Source organism: Acyrthosiphon pisum, chromosome A3, assembly GCF_005508785.2.
Source record: "Acyrthosiphon pisum isolate AL4f chromosome A3, pea_aphid_22Mar2018_4r6ur, whole genome shotgun sequence".
NCBI lineage: Eukaryota > Metazoa > Arthropoda > Insecta > Hemiptera > Aphididae > Acyrthosiphon > Acyrthosiphon pisum.
Genome location: NC_042496.1, coordinates 33,268,683 through 33,293,358, shown reverse-complemented (window position 1 = coordinate 33,293,358; position 24,676 = coordinate 33,268,683). Strand labels below are relative to the sequence as shown.

At 31.5% G+C, this 24,676-nt stretch overlaps 1 protein-coding gene across 1 annotated transcript in view; it reads left to right on the top strand.

Moving 5' to 3' along the window:
• The window catches only part of LOC100164890 (G1/S-specific cyclin-D2), a 43,285-nt gene that overhangs the window by 3,283 nt on the left and 15,326 nt on the right, over positions 1 to 24,676 (top strand). The window contains exons 2-3 of the mRNA XM_001952315.5: positions 1,494 to 1,709; positions 9,282 to 9,441. Coding sequence (XP_001952350.1) covers positions 1,494 to 1,709; positions 9,282 to 9,441 — 376 coding nt within the window. The remainder of the gene's footprint in view (positions 1 to 1,493; positions 1,710 to 9,281; positions 9,442 to 24,676) is intronic.

Genomic DNA, 24,676 nt, shown 5'->3' with positions numbered 1-24,676 from the left:
TACTCTAATCGCTTTGTTCTGTCCAACGCGTTTACAAGTACTTTAAAGTTATATTAGAATATACATTATACAGTGGCGCGTGAGAAGTGTTATAGCCTATAGGGCATAGGTGACCGAAGGCTTATGACCGCGCGATGTGTTCTCAACTCGACCAATATTATAATAACGTGATATGTCGTATACATAATATTTAATAAACGACTGACGAGCAGGTAATCTAATATAATAATAAAAAAATGGATCGTCCCCCGACGACAGTCTAGTGGCAATTACATATTTAAATCTATGTTTCGATTTTTTTAGTAAAAATAAAATGTGTGACCCATACGTAATTATGTGTATTATTAATTTATATATTAAGGCTAGGGATATCAACATATTTTCAGTCATCATTCTTAATAAATATATTATACCTACTTGATATTACCTACTTAACAACAATTTTGTTTTTACATATTTTGCACGTCTTAGGGTCAGTTGCACCGTCTCTGATTAAAGTTAACGGGAGTTTAATCGGCCGAATTTTCCCGGTTAAATATCTGTTATCAGCTGATTAAGCTTAATCAATGTTTAACCGTAGACGGTGCAACTGGCCCTTACTTGTTTACATTTTATACTTTTTTTTTAATTAGTATGGTGTACGGTATCATAATAAAATAAAATTATGTTGAATGGTATTCCTCATTTGGTTTTTTATTATTATTATTATTATTATTATAATTATAATTTATCTATTATTTGTAATAAGTACCCTGTGCTTTTGGTTTCTCTTGCGCGTGTCTATGTTTTGAGTTACCATTGTACTATATCTCTATTTGGTTTTCACTGCTGATAATAATAATTGTTTAAGTGTTCTCGATAAAAAAAATAAACCATGTGTGGATCTCACAGACGGGTGATGATAAAAAAACTGTTCTTTAATAATTCCCTTGTTTCATGTATAATATGTTACATATTACTCCATAATAATATTATTTCAACTATATAAAATGTAATAAAACTATTTGGTTCATATTTTCACTTCTTATGTTTTCCTCAAAGCTATATTAATTCAATGCGGATGCAGATTACAACTTAGCTTTAATAGGTTCAATGACACTTAAGATATTCAACCTGTACCGCTCAGCATTAGTTATTTTGTGCATCGTCGTACATAACAATATGGCACAAGTCACATTAACTGCACATATTTTTATTTTTATTTTTGTCGTATGAATAAATAAATAAAAATATGTCATCTCTATAAGAACAATTTAATTATACAGTTAAAATTATTTGCAGCAACAAGAAAAATGAATTGAAATGAAAATTGAAATTAATTATTTAAAAAAAATTTAGTAAACTTTATCTTCATACATTGATATACGACAAACAGATAATGTTCTATATAGTATAATTTATTACTACAACTTAAATAATATCCGGCATCTGTTTTTTTAGACTGGTTTTTATAATGTATTTTAATTTATTATTATTTTTTATTTTTTGTATAGGTATGCGAAGAACAAAGATGTGAAGATCAAGTGTTTCCATTATCTGTAAACTTTCTAGACAGATTTTTATGCGCCTGTGACATATCCAAAACACACTTACAACTCACTGGTGCAGTGTGTCTGTTATTAGCATCAAAAGTGCGACAATGTACGGCGCTTTCTATTGAACTCTTATGCTACTATACTGAAAATAGCGTCACTCCAGAAGAGATGAGGGTAAGTTTTAAGAAAAATTATTAGAAAGAATTCTTATAGCTCCTATGTATGTATGTATACATAGATGCATTGTATATGAATATGAGTATTGTGGTTTAGTCTTCGAAGGAAGTCGTCTCGGTCGGCTGTCTTTTCCACAATATCCTGCGATCATTATCTCAGGGGACAAAAAAATTATTAATTGCAGCTGCTTGGATATTATATCATAAGAAAAACCACATTGCAATTAAGGCGTAATACTTCATTTCCTCGAAATCCCTAGCTTTTATTGTTATCATCTCCGTCTTATTGTCGTATGTTCCGGTTTTGTCGTCCGGCTAATGATAATAAAATCAGTCACGGAACTTGTCTTCAACACACGATATTCAGTATTTTGGTCCTACTATAACTACTAAATTAGGCACTTAATAACGAATTGTCAATGTTATGATAGGGAGTATAAACGTATAATTATTTATTTCCTGGTTGAGCTGATGCGTTTCCGATTCGGTAATTATGCACTGTGTATATTTGCGGTGTGTACGTATAACATGTCCTTAATAAGATAATCTGATTATATTAGGCAATTTGATTATATTATAATAATATGTGGTATATTATTTTATATTTTACACAAAACTAATCAAAACCTGTTTTATTTTATTCGATGATTAGATTTAGTCATTTTGTGTGGAATTTTAGATCTAGGATTATCGTAAAAATATTGGGCTGGTGACGGGTGTTGCTTGTTTTGTTTTCAATTACTATTAGTATTGCTCTCTACATTTATTTTTGTATTAAATATTTAAGTTATTTGTATTAGTATAAAATGCATTGCCATCTACCGAGTACTTTTTACGGGCTAACTGTTTTTTTCATTGCAATTTGACTATAGACAAAATATATTATAATATGCTTCAAGTATAGTTTTATTTTATTAAAACTCACGCAATGTACAGTTTTAAGAAATTTTAAGTACCTAATCAAGTATAATAATTATGTTTGACATATTTTGCATGGTGTAGAAAAACACCTTGGGTAATATCGGTAACTGAGCCATATTTCATGTGTCCATTATTTTTATTGCGTTTGTTTGTCCAGCAAAGGTCCGGTCCTTTTTCTCAACGGTATCGTGAGAATAATGCCATTTTCGTCGTCATTTAATACAGCATATTTATACATTGGAAACACGTTTGTGGCTACAGGGACAGCTTACTTATTCGTATATTGTATATTGTACGTGTACGACGGGCGTGTCAAATATTTTTTGATATTATTGTGTCCTACAATGGAAACATTTATAACGCGTAGATACATGTTTGAAATATGTCGGCCGTCCGGTTTTTGGGTTTATGAACGGGGTAGTGAACTAAATTTTTTTTGTTTCCTACCCCGGACTACACACACGGTCAAATGTCCTGCACGGGGTTCTCTGCGTGCTTATATAAACATATGCGCACTTCCTTGTAAGGCCGTACATGTGAATCGGGGCGAATTCAACGCGCACTTGTATATCGCAAAATACAAATAGATATTTTATGTGGTAGGCAATAAGTATAAAAAGAAGAGACCGGTCAACGGATTAACCCGGTATAGTCGTATTGGCCGTATACCCACATTATGGTTTTTTTTGTGTTGACCTGCGTTGCACAATGTTATTTGTGATGATAAGGAAAAACCTGTAGTTCGTGTTTGCCACGCAACCGAGCAGTATATCCGGCGCATTTGCGCCACACGTCTTTGTACTTTCCCAGCTCCGAAAACTTTTGTAAATCCCATATTATAGATGTGCGTTTATTTCCAGTTTTTCTATTTGTTTGGTATATATATAATATGGTTAATATTTTCTTTCAGACAACTAATAGGGCTAACAATGAGCCACGACTCACGAGTTATTCAATCATTTTCGAAGCTATCATATATAGTAACTATAATTCATTTTATCAAACCAAATTGAAGTTGTAAATTCCAGTGTAGCATAAAAAAATAGAACCCATATTTATTCAACAAGTATGAAAAAAGACGTGGAATACGATTTTTGTTGATCATAAATTACCGATTTAAATTGTTCGTTAATGTATTAAACCTTTTCAATTTTAATACATGAATTATTATTTCGTAGACATAAATCGTATAAATAATAAGTATTTTGACGGTTCGTATAGGTATTATCATATTATACTATTATACTATGTATAATCAATGGTATTATATAACGGCGATGATACATTGCGTAGGTCAAATCGGTGAACCGTCACCGTGAAAAAAAAGTCCCATAATAATAATTCCCTTTAACCAATAATATTTCATATTTAATAAGACACATAAGAAGTTATATCATGGACCTCGTCTAATGAGATTTGAATACGCAAAGGATACGTCCGCGATTAACCGGTACGGCCGATTCGTTCCGTGTCACCGGATACCCATTGATTACGACGCGAAATCGATAAATCAGCAAGATAATCCAACCCCTTTTACGCATTATATGCCCTTTACTAATGGCCATTTCTCGAACGCATTTTTTAGCGACATCACACGTATCTGACTGGTTTATTCCGTTAAGTTCCTTAGAAATGCTTTTATATACAGTCACTGTTTCGAAACTTGTTTTAATTTTTAGTCATATATTACCTAAACGTATTTAATACTTAAAGCTAACCTAACCTAAGAAAAGAAATTTTTTCTCATAACTAAATACTTAGAATTTACATTATATTATGTCTTTAAATTTATTGTAGACAAAATAAAATAAAATGTTTTCTTCCTAAACTTTCTCTGAAATACTAGGTAATTATACAAAATAATTTTTCGTTTATCAAATAAAAGAATATATTATATGGAAATTGGGAACTATATTGTGTTAATACATATTGTGTTAACCATAAATAAATATAAATAACAATATAGTTTATGTATGACTTATGTGGGTCTTATAAGTTATAATACTCATCATTTCAATATTTTATACCATATAATGTTACACGGTTCTATCTGTATGTCTGATGTCACAATTTGTCTTTTATTTATATTATTGACTTTGATAATTATAAAATATGATGAATAATACATTTAATCAATCTCAAAATATTTGTTGGCTTCTGTAATAGTATAATTTTCATATAAATATTAATGAATTATAAAAGAAAAATATATAGGTAGTTTAAAAATATTCTTATAACGCTGTTAATAAATATATTAAATATTTAAAATTTTATAGTTTGTTTTTATGAACACCAAAATGGTAAAACTTATTTATTTGCTTGAATTTTACTTAAAATGCTTTGACTTGTTTTTAGGTATTAAATATTAATCAATATTATTAGTTAGATATGAGAAAAAATAATGTTTTTAATTTTTTTTTATTGTAGGTATACAATTTGTAAACTAAATTAATAATATTATACGTAATTTTGATTTTAAACAGCATGTATGCAATAACCCTTTTACGGCCTATATTATGTAATTTCGTATTACCGGAAATTGATGCGTCATAACAATATTTCAAGGAGTCTTAAAATGAGTATAAGTTTGATGACCTAGTTAATATAGGTCAATATAGGCTACCTATAGTTTCCTGTCGGATTTTTTAGGAAATAGAAATTCTTTTATTCGAACATAACGGCATTGTGTGTAGATATAAGGTATTCAAGTATTCAACCCTTCCATCCTTTCCCACACACTGTACGCGGACATATTTTCCTTTCAATAATCTTTTTCAATCGAACCTTTATGGCCTAATTACAATATCCTGTAGTATTAAATAAGATGGTATTCTCTATTCGTGATATGTAAATGGACAAAACAAGATGTACTTTGTATATATCGATTACAAAACACCCTTTGTTCGACCAAACATTTTAGTACACCAACCCACGCTATTTGTCCGGGTCATGGTTTGCTAGACATGTGTTTAAAATCATCTTTTTTTTAGTAGTATAGAAGGATGTTTATGCCTAACTTGTGGTCGCCATACAACTGTTATGCCGCGTTTCCTGATGGATTCTTCTATTTCCCTTATTCGTCTATCGTAACAGGCAATTAGTTCCACCGAAAGTATTATTATGTTTTCACTCTTTCCGAAGAAAAACTTGATATCTACAATACCACAGGGACTATATAGAATGATAAACAATTTATTAGGTTCACATAAAATGTTTTCCCATGTACTTTTTGTTTTTTTTTACGCTCGACAGCTTGGACACACGCAACCCCTGCCAAAAGAAAATATTTTAATTTTAATTTATATTTTATGAAATATTGATTAATTAATTACATAATGTTTGAATAGTGTAATTGTATTTTTTACTATATAATTTACTATTTAGCTATAATTACAAAGCTTCTTTATATAGTGTTTACATTAAACAAATTAAAATTGTGATCAGTTAGCCTTATTGCGACGTATCTGTTATTTTATTATAAATAAATAATTTCGTTAATACATTTCAAAACAATAAATTTGAGTCACTGCAACATGCATTAAAGTTATTGAACAAAGCAAAATATATGGAATAAGTGCACATTATAATACATTTAGGCGTTCTTCAGGGGTTATATAGTTATCTATATCTGACTCATCAGTCATCGTTGGGTTTTAGATACATAATATAGCCTAAATTAATCTTTGAATACATTTTTTTCTATCATGTTGTAAAAATCGTTGAATACTAAGTCACAAAAACATTGAAGCTTTTGTATTTGGGTAATTAAAATTAAAAACATGAAAGATATATACAAAAGACAGGATGGACGATTTCCAACATGTACGAAAACAATAAACAATTTTTCACGGACCTGTGGCTTTGAAAGCGATGTGTAATTGTAGACTTATTGCTTGCATGGAGGGTTAAACATTTTTCCACCCTTATTTAGCCACGGTTATCAGTCACGGAGAAGCTATCATCTTGTAAACGAGCTTGTAATTTGTCCACATTTACTGGATCATTGTTTAGTCAGCTTAGTGCATACATGAAAATATAACTGTAATATCTATAACATGCAAATTTTCATTAGTTAGAATTTGAATGTGAATCGTTTAAAAAAACTTAAAAGCCATAATTTCTTAAAATAAACTGGTTGGTGAAATAAAGAAGCAGTAATTTATTATACTAATAATAATAAAAAAAATTAAATTAAATAAAATAACATTTAGAACTCTTCAACAGGCTTTCTGGCTTAACATTTTAGATCGATTAAAATCTTTAATTTATTGTTTTGTTATTGATGAAAATATGATTATGAACTATGATTGTTGTATACCTACCGACAACTGACTAGTATAATTTAAAACTATTATATGGGAGGCCGTAAATATTATCGTTTTATTTTTGGAGAGTTATTTTATTTATGATGAATTGTTAATTTTCAAAAAAACGTTTTTGTCATATTACTTATTACTTTATTAGTTATTGTATTTTAATCAATATTAGCTATAAATGTATTAGGTAATAGGTACCTAATATGATTAGATGCTATATTTTTTGTAGTTTTACTATTGGCTTCTAGAAAGTAGTCAACGTTTTCATAAGAAACAAACTTCTCTTGTTACTATATGTAAAATATAAACATAACCTTCTTCCCATCTACCGGACATTGTTATTATTGGAGTTTTATTAAATTTTGTGGCATGTTTGTGCACATGAATCAATATTATGATAGGTATCAGAATAAATAGGTCTAGCTTGTCGAGTACAGTTTATAATAATATGTTAATAGTTTGATACTTAAAAAAAAAACATGTTGAAATCGAAGATAGTGAATTATTTACACAGTACTCATACAGAAATTTAACCTAATTTTAAAATAAAGTTTAATAGACACATAATTATTATAGTTAAGGATTAAATTTTATTGTAATAACAAACAATATTAATTACCTATATGGGTTAGGTACCCAATAATATTTTGCGTGTTTGATAATAATTTCCAATGAACTTCTCCTTATATCGCTTAATTATTTCTCAGTTATCTGCACTCTGCAGTGACCAAGTTTATTGGCTATAATTATTTTTTAACTTCGCTTAGTTGCTCAGAACAGGTTCCGCATCCGCCGCAGACGAGATAGTTTCGAAACCGTGCATATGGCGCTACCAATATCCTGAACAATACCCTTTGGATTTCGGTGGGCTATCCGGAATTTCGCAAAGGAATGAGCAATGAAAAAAAAATCTGGAGATAGACGTCTTTTATTGACCTACCTTAAAAAAATTCATAACCTGACTGCAAATGACGAAACTGACTGCGGGAGACGATAAAACCCACGGAATTCATTATTCGTATTTGCGACTAGGATTAAGAAATATTCCCCTCCAAACTCGTTGCGCATTATAGAAATATTAAAACATTGGTTATAACTATGTGTGCGATGCCTTTATTATATTTTTATTATTGAACACATTTGCGTTTTGTATAACAAGCCATCTTTCAGTTATTATTAATAATTTAAAATTGAATTAATTAATGTATGTAAGGTATTTTATTGTGTCGATTAAAATCGTATTTATTATTTAAATTTCGTAAAAATATATAAAAAAAAATAGTTCTTTAATGTAATTATAGTCATTATTAATATTTTTAATTTGCTCCAAAGATTTGTAAATTGTAAACCTTTAAGTTGTATATTTTATAAGCATCTATTCCGTTTTTATTTTTGTATGGGAAAGAATTGTGCTAAAATTACAATAAAAAAAAAAAATTAACCTTCCCTTTGCATATATAGTATTACAAAAGAGCTTATATGTGTTCCAGTGAGTTGTTTAAAAAACTACTTTAACGTATTTGTAGATACAATGTTTTTAATTGTTTTTTGTATTGTTTTAATGATCTTTTGTGTTGGCGAATAATAATCATGAAACTAACAAGAAGACAAATTAGGGTGACACATTTAGTTTCGCAACTTCCCCTTAATTCACCCTCTCGAACCCATTGAATCGTTGCCAACCGCCCAGACATTCGTTGCATTAGAAAAACTCAAATTTGGTATATTGAAACTTATAGAATAATTATGTATCGACATGCGTGTTTTTTTTTGTAAAGGCTCCCCCTCCAAACAAAGACTTCAATGATTTATAAAAATAAATAGAAAACGTTAAGGATGTCTGCCTAATATTTATTTTCTCTCAGACCCACGTGCAACATGAATAAAATGCTTTCAACTATAATCGTTTTTCTGATTTTTGAGTAATTTTAGAGTAAAATCACCTATTACAAAAAGTATAGAGGATAAGATTTTTGAGAGTTTAATATATTGGTTTTATATTTTATTATTATTTGACTTTGTATTCAATTTTCAGAATAAAATTTTTTTTTATTTGAATTGTTTTGAGACAATATTTAGGCAAATCAATATATTATCATACCTTCAAAAATATTATTCTTTATAATTTTTGTAATGTGTGATTTACTCTAAGGTTACTCAAAACAATGATTCTGAGTAAATGCGTTTTGTCTCTGATGTGTGTGTGCCAGAGAGAGAAAACAAACTGCGCTGACGTCCTCTTAAATACGGTTATATTATATATACAAAAATATATTCTATTTACCTGCCTATTTCTACTTATAATTAATTTTTAAATATATTGTTTATTCTAGGAATGGGAGTTGTTAGTTATTTCTAAATTGGAATGGAGAATTGTAGCAGTCACCAGTTTCGATTACGTGGATCATATTATGGAACAAATTAAGTGGAAAAGACGAAATGATTCGATGCTCAGGAGGCATATGTTGACGCTCATCTCCTTCTGTTATATCGGTAAGTACTGCTGACGAAAATTTATAAGCAATAGCAATAGTCAACAGTGTGAATACAGATTTTTATTACATTTTATCGGAGATCAACGACCGAAAACTAGGTGACATTAAACTAATTTAGCCCACATTTGTTTTATTAGTAATTATAATTATCATAGGTTAATATAATATAGTACATAAATTAAAAAAAAAAAAAGTTCATTATGATGATAACCCATGTTGTTGTAACAGTTGTTCCTAAAGTGCGGACTTGATAGTAGGTACCTCTGTGTTCTTCCTTCAATTCAGTGCACTACACTGTATAGGAAACAGAGAAAAAAAATCGTTATGTATCCAATCATAATAATTATAGTAAACATTGAAGATGTCAATGTATACAGGTGGGATTTATTGTTTAGTTTTCATTTATTTCGGCAATGACAAATTATTGTCCTTCAAAGACACGAGTAATCATGATACTATGTAGGTACCCCTTAAATATTAAAAGTAACTATTAATAGTAGTCGTAGTTGTAAGTGTATATATGTATAAAATGCAGTATTCGTTGACGAACGTTTCGCTTTCCGCGGCTATTCACCTCGGTTGCAATGTCAACTCGTTAATTTACATGTTTTCGGGTTACAAATGAACTCTAAAACATTATTTAACGATTATTCATATGCGTGTGTCTGTCCCGGTGGCGTTAACATAAACGTCCAAGGTCGGTTCGGGGCTTTTAAATCGAAACATGTAAAAAAATAAAATGAAACACTGTTTGGAAAACCATGAGCAGAGGGTTCTTCAATAATATCGTTATCTATGTACCTATGTTTGTTTCCATGCACAACAATATACAACAATAGTCTAATTGTTTTTATATGTGTGCAAAAAAATGTGGGTTTAATAAACTTTTATAGTTGTATTAAAAATTTGCGTTTCGCCGATTGTACCTAATACGTTACATGATTTAAATTTTTTCTTTTTATTATTTGTGACTATCGTGCAAAACCTATAGGTATAATAGTGGTGATGGTCTGATCAACAAAATAATAATATGTTCATTTTCATGGCGTTCAATAACCTCGCAATTACATTAATAATTATACAGCTCCTATATCATTCAAAATATAATACTCTTCACTGGTTATAATATAATGCGTATTCAAAAGTATACAATATTTTAACATTTTTATATATTCATTACTATTTTTTATTTCCATGATATCGACGAAAATGCGTTTTAAATATTTCACACTCGTTTATAGAGACTTTAATAGTGGATGTCGTTTGAAATATTTGTTTTGACTCTTTTGTATGTTTGTTTTTATACCGATAACTTTTCATTTTCATACAAATTATTATAATAATATTCGTGTATAATGATATCTATTTATTCAATATTTTATGATGTAATTAGATACACTAAGTAAGTAGGTTATTATATTGATATATGTGCGTTCTTTTCTCATAATTGAAAACAGATGCAGTTATCATTTATAATTTTTTTCTCAAATAAATAATACATATAGCCATATTATAGGTATTAGAAACAAACATGTCTGTTTTAAAATTATAATTTTTTAGATAAAATAGGTATAGAAGGCGGAGTAGCAATGTTTAATATTTCTTTGAGAACGGTCGAGAGATTATGTTATGATTTATGATTTATAATTAATATCATATTATTCTATACAATGTAGTATTTTGTCTAATAATTTTTATGAGCTAAAATATGAATTTTTAGTTAAATTTCCAATTATTAACAAGTTTGCTTGCAGCAATGTCTATGTCGTAATAAAATTTGTCCACATTCATCTCGTACATCGGGCCGGTTGATATAGGCGAATTTATTTTTGCCCCACCCCCCGCCCAACACACGCCGACTGACGGGAGAGTGCTACGTTATTTCGCAGCTGCTCCGCGCACATTGTATACTATTATATAATATATAGGTATGAAGCTATTGTACGCACACAGGTACTATTCGTATGACTACTGCAGGGCCTTTCACAAACAATATAAAATATAAATAGTAAAGAGCGAAAGACCTTTTAAAAAAAAAGCAGATAGGTAAGGTTTCCCCCCTATTTAGCACGCGCTGTATGCTCCTACATTCCCCTCCGACAGTATTCTTGCTACCGGTGGTGTGTTTTGATTTAGTAAATAGCTCCAGGACTTACGCCCGAAAAATGAGTGGAGGAGTGGGGATCACACATCTGCCGCTAAACGAATTTCTATACTCTATAACTATATTATGCATGTCATTACACGAAGTCGAACAATCTCATTAAAATATATCGGTTGTATTCTAATGTAAATAATATGAATTGTTTAGTATCCATATATTATAATGGTAGGTACTAATAATATTATTATGTACCAGCAGTCTGCAAATTTTAGTCAAATAATTATTAAGTTGCGTTTTTAATAATGTTATTTTAGTATCGATATCATGGTTTAAATATACAAGGTTATTGCAATAGTACCCCAACTATATCATTTTATCACATTAAGGAATTAAAATGGCAGCGTAAGGAGACTACTGACTATACAATGAAATATACTAAGATATGGACTGTACCCTTGCGCTGTCATTTTATTTTTGTATAATTATTATAATATAACCTATGTGCAATAACCTTGTATATTTAAGCCATTATCAATATGTAAGATCGATAGTTTTTATTACCTTTTCCGTCAAACCTGACAATAATCTGATAATTGTCACTTGTCTGGTCTGTTGTTCTAAAGAAGATTTAATATCGAGATAATAATATTATAAGTAGTTTTATTTTTGCGTTGAGTTATTAATGAATTATTATTATACAATTTCTTATTTCGATTTGTAACATTATAGTCTAATTTTAATTTTTCATGCGGGTCACGTTTGCATGAATCATTCGAAAAGGGAAAATATTTAAGTAATTAAATTGGCAATGGTATTTAATTTTGTTTTTATACTGGCTGTCACGTGTACTTTTGAAGTAGAATAACTATAAATGGAATATGGATACTTATTGTTAGTTTCATAATACCATAGTTAGATTTTCCATCAAATGCCAGGATGATTTTTGGCGCCTATAGGGGCAAAATTAGAGGGAAAATAATAAGGGAGAAAACTGATTATTTTATACAACAGGTATTCATTTATACTCATCGTTTAAACTGATTTAATTGGCTGCTGTCATTTTGATGGGTGACGACTGACTACTGACGAGTCTGTAGATTTAATTTGTTTTTTCATAAATAATAATTAAATCGTGTACCCTGCACATCTTTTATTTTCTGTAAATATTATCAGCATCTCATATTTTGTATTTTGGTAATAATCCTTGCCACCACGAGTAATATTACAATTGCCCTAATCAATATAAGATACCTACTTTCCCAGTTTATTTGTTTGATTAGAGATTATGTATTTATGAATTAATTATGTGCACATGAACACGAAACGCGTGCTCTCGACTTTTCGCCGTTCGATAATTACTGTATATTTGTATCAATTTTATAATTATCATAAAATAAATACATAGGTATATTTTGTACATCTGTGTATAAATAATTATACGAAATCATCATCTGGTGCTAGCGGTGTTAGACTAAATTATAAAAAATAAGTATATACAAGCCACCTGTAAATATTGTTACTTGTTAGTACGAATATATAGGTTTATTATTCAAGAGGGCCGCTGCTACAGACCCCCTCCGTCATCGTCGGAAGTGTAGGAAGTATATTACACATATAGACGGATGTCTTTTAGCCGGTGGTTAATGACAAGGGTAATTTCCTTGGGCTCGGACAGACGCACGTGATAAGACACGTGCTGGTTATTGAACCTCAGGGTAAACAGCCTTGGTACAGTTATTGCGCGTCTTTTTAGGCGTGTATACGTAATATATACGTATACATTGTGCGCATAAGAACTTAAAAAGAAATTTGTTGTCTGTCCTACAGATGTGTCGGTGGCGATGACCTCCATTTTAAAAGTGTACACTCAAATACTATACCCACCTATTACTATTCTATAATACTACTACTACAGTTTACTATACTATACTACAACCGCGACGATTACTATACGTACGCTAACGGTAGCAGCTGTACGGCGGCAGACGGTGTGGATCGAGGTGAATGCGGGATGTTTTAATGTCTTGTTGGTTTTTTTTTTAATTCCACCGTAATAGAGGAAGTGTTTGAAAAAACAAAACAAAAGGACAAGGTGCATTTGATCGAGATGGAAAGCTTCTGTCATGGTGGCCACGTTAAAATATTACTTATTCTATAGGTTTTTAAAATTCAATTGTATTCAGAAAACCCCTTGACTGGATACAAAAACGTTCCGGATAAACTTAACCCATTTTCGGGGTTCAAAAACCTCTCTCGACAGTTTGTTTTTTACAAAATATGTTACGATAACAATAACTTATAACATTTTTACCATAATATAAAGATAAACCAAATAATATTTTATAACACTAAAAAACAACATATAACACGAGATAATATATTTAAAAAAAAAAACTATACCTACTTATAATGAAAATGATCCATACATTAAATTTTTAAAACATGCCTGTATAATATTTACACTCTTTTAACTTTATCTACTTAATTTAGATGTTGGAAATTAATATTGAGTTGTAATAATAGTTATAGTAAATACATTTTATATCCATAGTATTCATGTTTTTAAAACGCTTTTCCTAAACACATAAAAAGTAATAACTTAAGATTTTGAAAAAAAATATTGTAAATAGGTACTTTGTATAATATGGTATTCCATAATTATATGACGTGTTGCTTACCGCGGTGTTATCATATTTTATATTTTATTTCCAATTATCTGTTCTAATGAACCGTTCGGTTTGCCCTCGTTTAAAAACAAAAACATGATCCCAGTTTTTACCAAATTAACTGTGGTTATAATTTCCCATTAATATGTACAGGAAATGATTATAAATTTATAGGATTCGTAAAACTCTCAAGAATTTTCAATTTGTTTTGTTTTATCTATTACTCTCTATATATTTTATGATTGTAGTAGAGAAATTTTATCGTTTAATAAATCGACGATCTGTATCGGAGTCACCACGTGTTCTATACCAGGTGTATGACAGAGAGAAATTATACCAGCGTTGTATGTGCCTACCTCCAATAGTGCTGCTGACGCTAAGGGAACAAATCCAAACATTGCAGCTGCTATCCTCCTCCGGGCAGCTGTAACAATGCGCTATTCGCCTGACTTTTTCTTTTTTTTTGTATTTTTAATATTACACATACACACATTTACGGATAAATAATAAATATATACATTAAACATATATATATTATATTATAAACATTGTAAATATGTTTCCATTATTTCATCTCAATTAAATTCGTCATTATTTTGTCCGACGTGTTAATACATTTCTCCACAGCCAACATCGATAACGCGTCATTAAATTACGATACAATAATTATCGTGGACGATTCGCATGGGCAAACAGGAAATAATGTTGTTCCTCGATACAAAAAAAAAAGTTGTCTATTATGGCCGATGACCGATGATTTTTGTTTTTTTCCTAAATAATAATTGGACGTGAATATTAAAATAAGTATATTATGCAATTATGCGTGCATTGTTTCCCCCGATTAATTGAGTACCGTAATATTAGTACATAAATATTATATCTTTAAGGTGTGTGGGTAGGTAAGTGCAACAAAAAAAAAATATATATAAATCTTGTGTGTCAGGGCAAAGAAAAGAGAAAAACGTCTTTTGAATGTACAATGGGTCTATTACATCTGTCTCGAGGGAGGAAATCTGTGTTAAATACCCGTGGCACGCGACCGTTGCCTTTTGGACCAAAAAAAAAAAAAACATTTCGTGTATTGTGTTGACTAAAAATGCGCTTAACGACTTCGAGCACAAAAGATGAAGGGCGTTTTTGGATTATATATAAAATAAAACTCTTGCGTTCTAGAACAGATGACGCCTCCAGACAGGAAGCTTTTGACAAAGGTGCAAATATCGTTAAATACATAACAGATATTTAATAATAATAACAAAGGTTATCTTATAAACAAATTGAACATTATTGGGCGACACGTTTACATGAAATTGTAATTGACTGGATGTTTATTTAAAAATAAAAATTCTGATTTTGAATTGCAGAATATAAATATATAACTTATCATATAATAATAATACAATTAAATTATAAAATAATATAAGAATGTTATTTTACATAATTTTTCAAAAACAGAAGTTAATTGTTTTATTTTGGCTATATTTCAAAAAAATCATTCAAAACTTTTGAAGCCTAAATAACTTTGAAATATTAGAAATGTAATAACCATTACAATATAAAAGTTAATCTACCCCTAAATGTTTTTAGTTATATAACTTAAAATTATTAAAAATTTAAATATTTTAGGTATTTTATGACTAAAATAGAACAAAATAATTTTCAAATAAATCAATGATAATATCATTATACTCTGACCTTAAGCAATAAATTATATCGATGTAGCAAAATATCCTGATGAATACGATAAAGTGTTAATGAATCTGTGACTTGATGACAGACTCACATTTGTTTACTAAAAATTATTTTTTAGAATTGTTTTGTTGGATTGTTCTGTTCTTCACGTACCTAAAACTTGCATCGTTATATTATTTATTTTATTTAAAATAAGAGTTTATGCGTTACCTTATTATTTCTTACAGCTTTTTTTAATTGTATATCTTGTTTCATGATTTTCGAACTAATTTTGCCCAGTAAAAATACAAAATCTTCCGACTCCATACGAACAAAATTTTTAAATTGTCCAGTGGTCTCATCAGATCGCAAATTAGTCATTAAAATAGGCTGATGTTCGCGTTGCTGAAATAAATGTCCACCATCTTCTACTTTTTTTACTTGCTTTTTTTTTTAAAAAAAAAAAGAGTGAATTATCAAATACGCTGCACTTTTCATTTTCAGTTCATGTTCGACTAAAATGGTATTTGATCTTAATAACATGATTTTAAAAACTGTGTGTAAACTAAACACTGTAGTAACAATGATAAATAAATAAATAATTATATTTGAACACAACATTCACTGTATAACAACTGAATAACCGGAGCTCAGATTTATCACATACAAGCTTGTTGTGCTTGCTACGCCCATACTGAGCACATACAGCACACATCGTGAACACACATGCTCGGTCTGTAGGTGCTCTAGTACTCTGCTTTAGGTTATTAATAATTTACACTGAACGGTAGTCTGTACATGTATAATATACGTCCCGAGAGAATACATTAAATATAAACGCAAAACGCTATTGCTTATCATTTTCATCGTTTATTAAGTGAAATATTAAACGTTAGAAAAAATAATGTAATCTCATTAGAAAAGCGATTTTTTAGAACTATAATAGCAAGTGAATTGTAGTAAACACATTCAAGGTACAAATGTTTATTTTTAAATAATGATGAATAATTAAAAAAGTTTGATGTAACAAATTAAATTTTACATACACTGCTTGAAGGGGCTTTATCCTCCTAAAAAATATTTTTCAATTCTACTAATTCAAAGACAGAGATAAACCGTAACATACATTATTATTATGTAATAATGTGATACTATTAGTCCTGAATAAAACTTAAACATGTGATTTTATTTTAGTTGAATTAAAAATTACGTTTTTTGTAGTTTTATGTTATTTTATATTATATTTTAATGATAAATTTAATATTCATTAACTGTTTATAAGACTCGACCGTCATAATCTCTTATATAGTGTGCGCCTTTTAAGGGCCTCTTTTAAGGCATGTTAATATTAATACATAAGTGACAATATAACATTATAGAATATTTTATTGAAATCGATTAGTGGCAACGACCTCGTAATGTCGTGTCTATACCTAAGTGTTTGTATATAATTGCATATAAATATGGTACATATACATATGTATATATAAATATTATATATGCAGTGTTTGTATTGTATAGGAAGTAATTAGGTGTTTCCTATATGCAGCGATGGCTATGTGCACCGTTTCCGCGGCGAACTGCTCTGTGGTGTCTCATAAGTCATAACTCATAAGTATTATCATGTTATTATATTGTGTTGTACCTATTATGTTCGTTGCCGTTTCTGCTGCTGCATCGGAGTACGGTTTACCGGCACTTAATTACGTCATCCAACAGGTCACTTGTGTACAGTACTACAGTGTTTACCCAGCATTTATCTTCCTACTTGTTGCTTCCTTTTTTTATCGATCGTAAAAATACGTTTGTACCTATACTACCTTCGAAGTGATAAACTTTATTGTTATTAACGAGACCCAAGTTAGCAACGACCGCGTAATGATAATAAAGCTATAAAAAAAAAGGGTATATATGTACCATTTACGGTTAGATTATTACATGGGGTCGTGTGATCAGGAGATTATATAGATAGAAAAAAATAAAACTGCTCGAAAAAATTATTATGGCGGTTTTATTGGACCTTGATGTAGCGGAAAGGCGTTACAATTTATTATCATGCTGCACTATTTCAGCACTACTAGTTATATACCTGACTTGTCATTAAAATATAGATATCTCTTTTAATCCTCCACACCCTGCAAGGGTCGCAACCGCATTCTTCGTATTTATGTACAGTGTACACACAATATATTACAATAAAATTAATATTCATAAAACTCAAAAATTTTAATCGTCCGATGTCCGTATGCATTAGTCATGTATACGACATATATATGTAGGTATACTATAGCCTTTTTTTTTAATTATTATGGATAATTTATAAAAAAAAATTACTTGTTATAGAATTCATATTATTTATACTTTTATTTGCACATAAGCTCATTCAATTCTAAATTTAAATTATAAGCAGACTTTAAAGAAAGTTATTATACATAAACTGTATAATTTATCAATATTGTTGATAATAAATAATGATAAATGATAATCGAAGTTTTGTTTATTAAGCACATGGCTATTGTCTATACACTATAGTATAGTATAAAGTATATAATCTCATCAGAAGTACTTGTTCATTTAATTTTACAAAGAAATTTATTTAACTATTGGAATTTGTACGCACACGTGCCTAATTCATAGATACTAGGTATATTTCTATTTGTATGTTATTTATTGCTGTCCAATATTGGAAATATTGCTGTTAAATATATTGGACAATTTATCGTTTATTTTTTTGTCCTTATGTCCTATGATGGTCTATACCAGGCTGTGGTTGTTTAATTAATAGATTGTCCTGAGAACTTAAAATGTTGTTAATTTTGTGTAGCCTATATTTTATTTGGAAATGATTATGACGTGGTTCATACAAATGCGATTGCTATTATTGCAATAATAATTTCGAATCGCGAACGTTTTGTGGACTGGTTATTTTGATGGGGACGAAACGTCCGTTTATCAATAATTTCAGTTGATAAAATTCGTATTTTAGGTAAATAAAAAACTGGTTACACGATTATTTTTGAAACTATAAGCGCAGCTATCCAGTTTTAAGATTTCAGAACTGTTAGCAGTTACCTGTATATGTCCTAGCTGTATACCCGGAAGGGTTGATGTATAAATATATTTTTTTTTGCGTGTAAACAAAAGGTCTATAAAAACCCTCGACATTATCTTTTCCACGATGTCCTGCTGTTCTCAGGGCAAATAAACTATGTAACTATATTCGTATAAGTATAATAGGTATGCGCTGCATATTATATGGATATATTACAATATAAAAAAAACAACCTCGTAGCGTTTTTTAATTGTAACGAATGGCCAATAACGGTCTTGGGGTCTTCCGCGTAATTCGTCATAACCGCGACACACACGAGAGCGGGCCTTTGTGTTATTCTCTTGGATTAGCATAATATTTCCTTTCGTCCTCGTCCGCACCTGACCCCTCCCTGCGATCGGTATTGTCCTGCGACGAGAACCCCTCGTCACCCTCGGCTGCAAAAGAGCTCCGACCCGAAGAAGACAACAAAAACTTATTCTACAATATTCTATACTCCTCGCCGTATATACCGTCCCCGGCCGCCGCCGCATGTAAATTAAGTCCGTTACCCCCCTTGCTCTGCTGTGTATAGCTGAAGTAGCTATACATTCATATATATATATAGGTGTGGTGATGCCGCAAAAATCCGTTTAAAGGACAGCAGCAAAGGTCGCTCGTCGGGCCAATCGTTTGTCAAATCCGTCTTGACATGCACTGTTTGCGTCCAAATATGACTCTGGCAAACGAGTTAAGCCGGTCCATTTGCTGCGGGACGACACTAATGTATATTACGCGCACGACAACGAAGATAGTACACGCAGATTACGCTTGTGATTGATTGTTTTCGATTGTTTACGGCCGTTGGACGCTCTAGTGCCTTTGGATTCCCATGGCATAAACTGCAGATACCTAATGGATACAGTGCAGCGGTAAAAACGAGGTCGAATACATTGATCCGCGGAAAAACGGTTAAGTCCGCTTGGCGGCGATCACTTGAAATAAAAATACGTTAGATAAAATATTATAATATCAACTACGATGGCATGCTAATGTATAACGACCGTAAGACGGGTCTTAGGTTGCCACCCCCGTCGTCGACAACGTTCTCGTGTATACATTTCTTTTTATGTTAATTGGCGGTTTTACGCACACAATACGAACAATCGGAATAACGAGACTCGTCGTGTTCGAATTTCAATTCTCATCAGTATAATATATTATATACGTGTCCGCATTTATAACTTGTACATGTGTAATGTGTAGGTATATATCTTCTACATATTATGAAACGTGATGTGTGTGTTTTCGGGGGATGTTGGTCGAGAACACGCTTATTAGTATGGACCCTGACACGGCGGCCGCGGAAGACAAAGACACAGATATATACAGAGACGCGTACAGACATCGTAAAAATAAATCGTTAAAAAATTCGCACAACACAATTGGTAGGCGGCGAATATATTTTATTTGGAGGCGGCGGTGGCGGGTTGAGAATTGGAAAAAATAACCGTTGTAACAATAAAAAAAATAAATAATACTAACAATAATAATTATTAACATGGAAGCCGAAGGGGTCTGAGTATCCAGACGGTACCTATATAGTGCAGTTGTATAGAGTGTTATGCAAAATTCCACCCCCTCGGCGGAGACGGTGGCTATATGGTAGCGGCGGCGGCGACGACTGCCTGAGAAAAAAAATCTCAGACTATACACACATAATATATATACATATATTATAATATTGTATTACAGCAAGGTATATGTAGGTAGTAGTTACGCGTATATGCGTTCAACAACCCCTTTATTGTGATTATCATTTACTGACCGGAGGTCAGCTTGGCGAAAAAATTTATACATATATAGAGCGTAATACGGGAGAGCAGACGTGAACAGAAAAGGCGCGTCGGAGAAGAAAAATATAGTGAAAACCGGTCCGCGGGTGCTGAGGGATGACGGCGCGGCGTCGGGTTTTTTACTCTCCCCGTGCCGCTCTCTATACTTGGTGTGGACCCTTCTCTCCCTCACTCGTCTCCAGGGTGCCGTCGCCGCCGCCGCGGTCGTCGACGCGCAGACGGAAAATACCCCCCTCGGACTTCCTCCTCCCGCTCCCGGGGCGGCTAGACGTCTGGGACGACGGCGGCGGGATTCGCATCACCGCGGCTGTACCACCACCACCCCGCCGCCGCAACCACCGCCGTCACCGTCGCCGTCGACGCGTCTGACGCGACGGCGGCGGCAGCTGCGTGCCCGCCTATTGTTGTCCGCGTTCGCGCGCGATCGCTAGATGATCCTTTTCCCATCACCTGGCCAAGCGCGTATAATATAATAATATAATAAACGTAGTGCGTAGTACTATAATATAACATTAAAGTGTGTATAGGTACGTCCCTCGCGGTATTTACCCGACCGGAGAAAAACGCCACTGGTATATTATTTCGCGCCATTCATTCTCCCGCGCGCGGCCATGTCGACGACCGTCAGACCGTCGCGCGCGCGCATCGGTACGAAACGCTACTCGCGTACGAAAACGTCATGATAATAGTAAAACTGAGAAAAACACCGAAGTTGTCCTATAAAAATAATATTAATATATTATCCTTCCGTTTAGTTAAGTCGCGCGTATTATATTTATTTTAATTAAATACCTACTTATAACATTTTATAAAAACCAAAAAGTTATTTTTAAAAACGGTACAAGTAGATACACATGATAAATATCCAAGTCAGCCAAAAGCACGGATACTTGGATATAGAAAAATCGGACCCAGAAATGAAAATAAATACTGTTGAGAGTATATCTTGTGTATGAGAAGTACACAAAAGTTACCATTACTGAATATTTGTATTATGTAACTTTGCTTATAAAAAACCCTGGGACACATATTATTAAGTAACCTTGGTGACTAACGAAGAATTATAAATTGGATATTAAATAGTAATTTAGAATCTCAATGTAGGTATCTTAATAATAATAGGTTATACATTATCAAAATGATTATTATGGTCATGAATCGTGATATATAATTACTAGGTCTATGATTTCGTAGCAAAAATCGCTAGGAAAATGTATCTATAAATGCTAAAATTGGAATTTATTTAATTTCATAAGCTTAATAATTCAAAAATATAGTTAAAATATACAACAAAAAAATTAAATTATATATTAACATTTTTAAGTGAATTTTTAACGTAAATTTGCACTTGAGTTTAGCGATGTTGTTTTGAATTATCAATGTTGTATGAAAAGCGGCGTGGCGATCGAATTGGAATCCGAAATGGTCACGCTCATTTAGCACTGCGGCATTATGTATTAAACCAACTTATTGATAATTTCTGTTAAATTATTTCATAGGTAATAACTAATAAAAAAGAATATTCATAATTTTTATTCCTATTTGTATGATTATTGTTTTATACATTTATACAAAATGGTACCCAAGCCAAAAAATACCGCTTAAGTACCAGGCAAAATTATAACATCCTACACCGTCCCCGTATAAATATATTACAATATATGATACAGTAAGTTGTTATGACAATAAATTATGAATGACCATGTTTTTGTCAAAATGAATATTTCTTTGAATGTTATTTCACGAGTTTCTAGTAATTTGGTGTTTTTACTTTTTGGAAAACAAATCGATCTCGGAAGTGAACTCTATTATTACAAGTTAAAATATTATTATCAAGCCAGCGGAAATGGAAGATAATTCTAGAGTTCACGGAAATGACCTAACCTATAAATATAATTCAACTAAACAAAATAATTAAATTAATATAATTGTGATGATAATATAGTCGGATATGTATGAGCATCACTGCTATTGATGATGTTAACTTTGGTACGTATTCTGTAGAAATGAAAAATGATAAGGTTGTTAAAATAATTTTAATGATCACAAAATATGAAAAACGTTATATCCAATAATTATAGACATTTCATGAGTTTATTATTATTACTAAATGTAGGTTATACTTATTTATCGAATTTCATTATAATATTCAAATAAAAGAAACGTTAAATTTTAATCTACGACGCATTACATTTTAACTTACTACATAATATTATTTTTCTAATCATCATTATTGTTTGACTGACGTCTTTTGTATTTCACTTTCAATGGTATATTTTTTGACTTTTTGAGTTAAATGTTTGAAAAATAAATAAAAAGGTCGATAATTGTGTAAATTTATACATTTAAAAGAAAATGTATATACGTATACGGTATACACGCTATGGGAAATTTAAAAGTCCGAACAACCACCTACGTATGTGTTTGGAGTTACGTTCGTATATTTATTAATTGCTGCGTGTTCAAATGCTAAACCAATTTACGAGAAATATCTCTAGATAGATTATAGCTGATTAAAATCTGAAATACAATTTGACAAACATTAGTATAAATCCCGACGTGTTGTTTATTTTTATATATATACATTTAATTGATAACATTTTTTTGTCTAAGGCTGGTTCTTACGACCTCCGGTTAAAGTTAACCGACACTTAACCGGCGGAATTCTGCCGGTAATAAAATCTGTTATCATCCGGTTAGCGTTAACCGACACTTTACCGGACATTGTAAGAACGGCCCTCAGTCATTCAATATCTACACAATAAGTACCTATGAAATGTGTTAAGTGAAAAGTATGACAGGAAACAAGCTACCAGTTGATGACACGCTTTCTATTATGCATGTTTATAATCACAATAGCATTTATACGCTTATCAAGATTTATAAGGCTTTATATTAGGCTACATCGAATTATACAGCTTTTAATTTTAAATATGTGTGTAATGTTAAGTTTGAAAGTCGAATCGTATGGAGGGGCATTATAATTAGCTTTCTGATGGCTTTGAAAAGATTGAATTTTGTTTGTATTTGATTTTTTTTTTTTGGATTTCCTCAAAATTGCAGAGGTCCGTATTTAAGTCCAAACTAGTTTTAGTCTATATTATTATTATTGTTTTGAAATCATATTTCCGTTTGCACTGGACTTTTTTTTTTCGGTCGACGCAACAGCGTTAAATTATTTCGACAGATTCCTGCATTGTATAGTAATTCAGCATTTTTCGTTGTGCCCATCGGTATTCGGTGCTAAAACCCGTTCAAGGATCTTCTTTTGTTTTTTAATTCAAATAATCGGTACCCAAACACATATAGCTAAAAACGTCGATCTCAAGTGTGCCTGCCAGTAAGTAGGCTAATATAAACGAATATTCTCTACTAGAAAAACCCACCGGACCGTGAAAAATCGTGTATTAATCGTTTTTCTGGCCGTGAATAAACAACCCCATTATCGGGTGTGGCGGTGGCGGCGGCGGCGGCCAAGTCGTATATTGGTTTCACAACCCTTTTTTCCTCCTTCTCTTCCCATGTATAATAACTGCGCGACGACGACGACCTGGCCACTCCAGACACGGTAAGAATACACGTCATTATTGGCGCACTCGAGTCCCCCGTCGTCGCCGCGGGAGCTGCGACCGTGTCGAAAATAATATAATAACAATAAATGCTAATGCCCCACGTGTGTAGGGTATATTATAATAATATATTATATAGTGCGGCTGCGCACCCGATAGAACGTCTTGCGGTTTTCACCAATAACCGAAAATCTCGTTTCATCGATTGGCCCCGGGGCGGAGTGATTGTTGTCCGAGGGGATGTCTGTCGATCGTATAAAATTGAAATAGGTCGAGCCAATACGCATTTCTTCTAATCGTGGGCATCGCAATACAGCAATCTGTACGCGAACCATC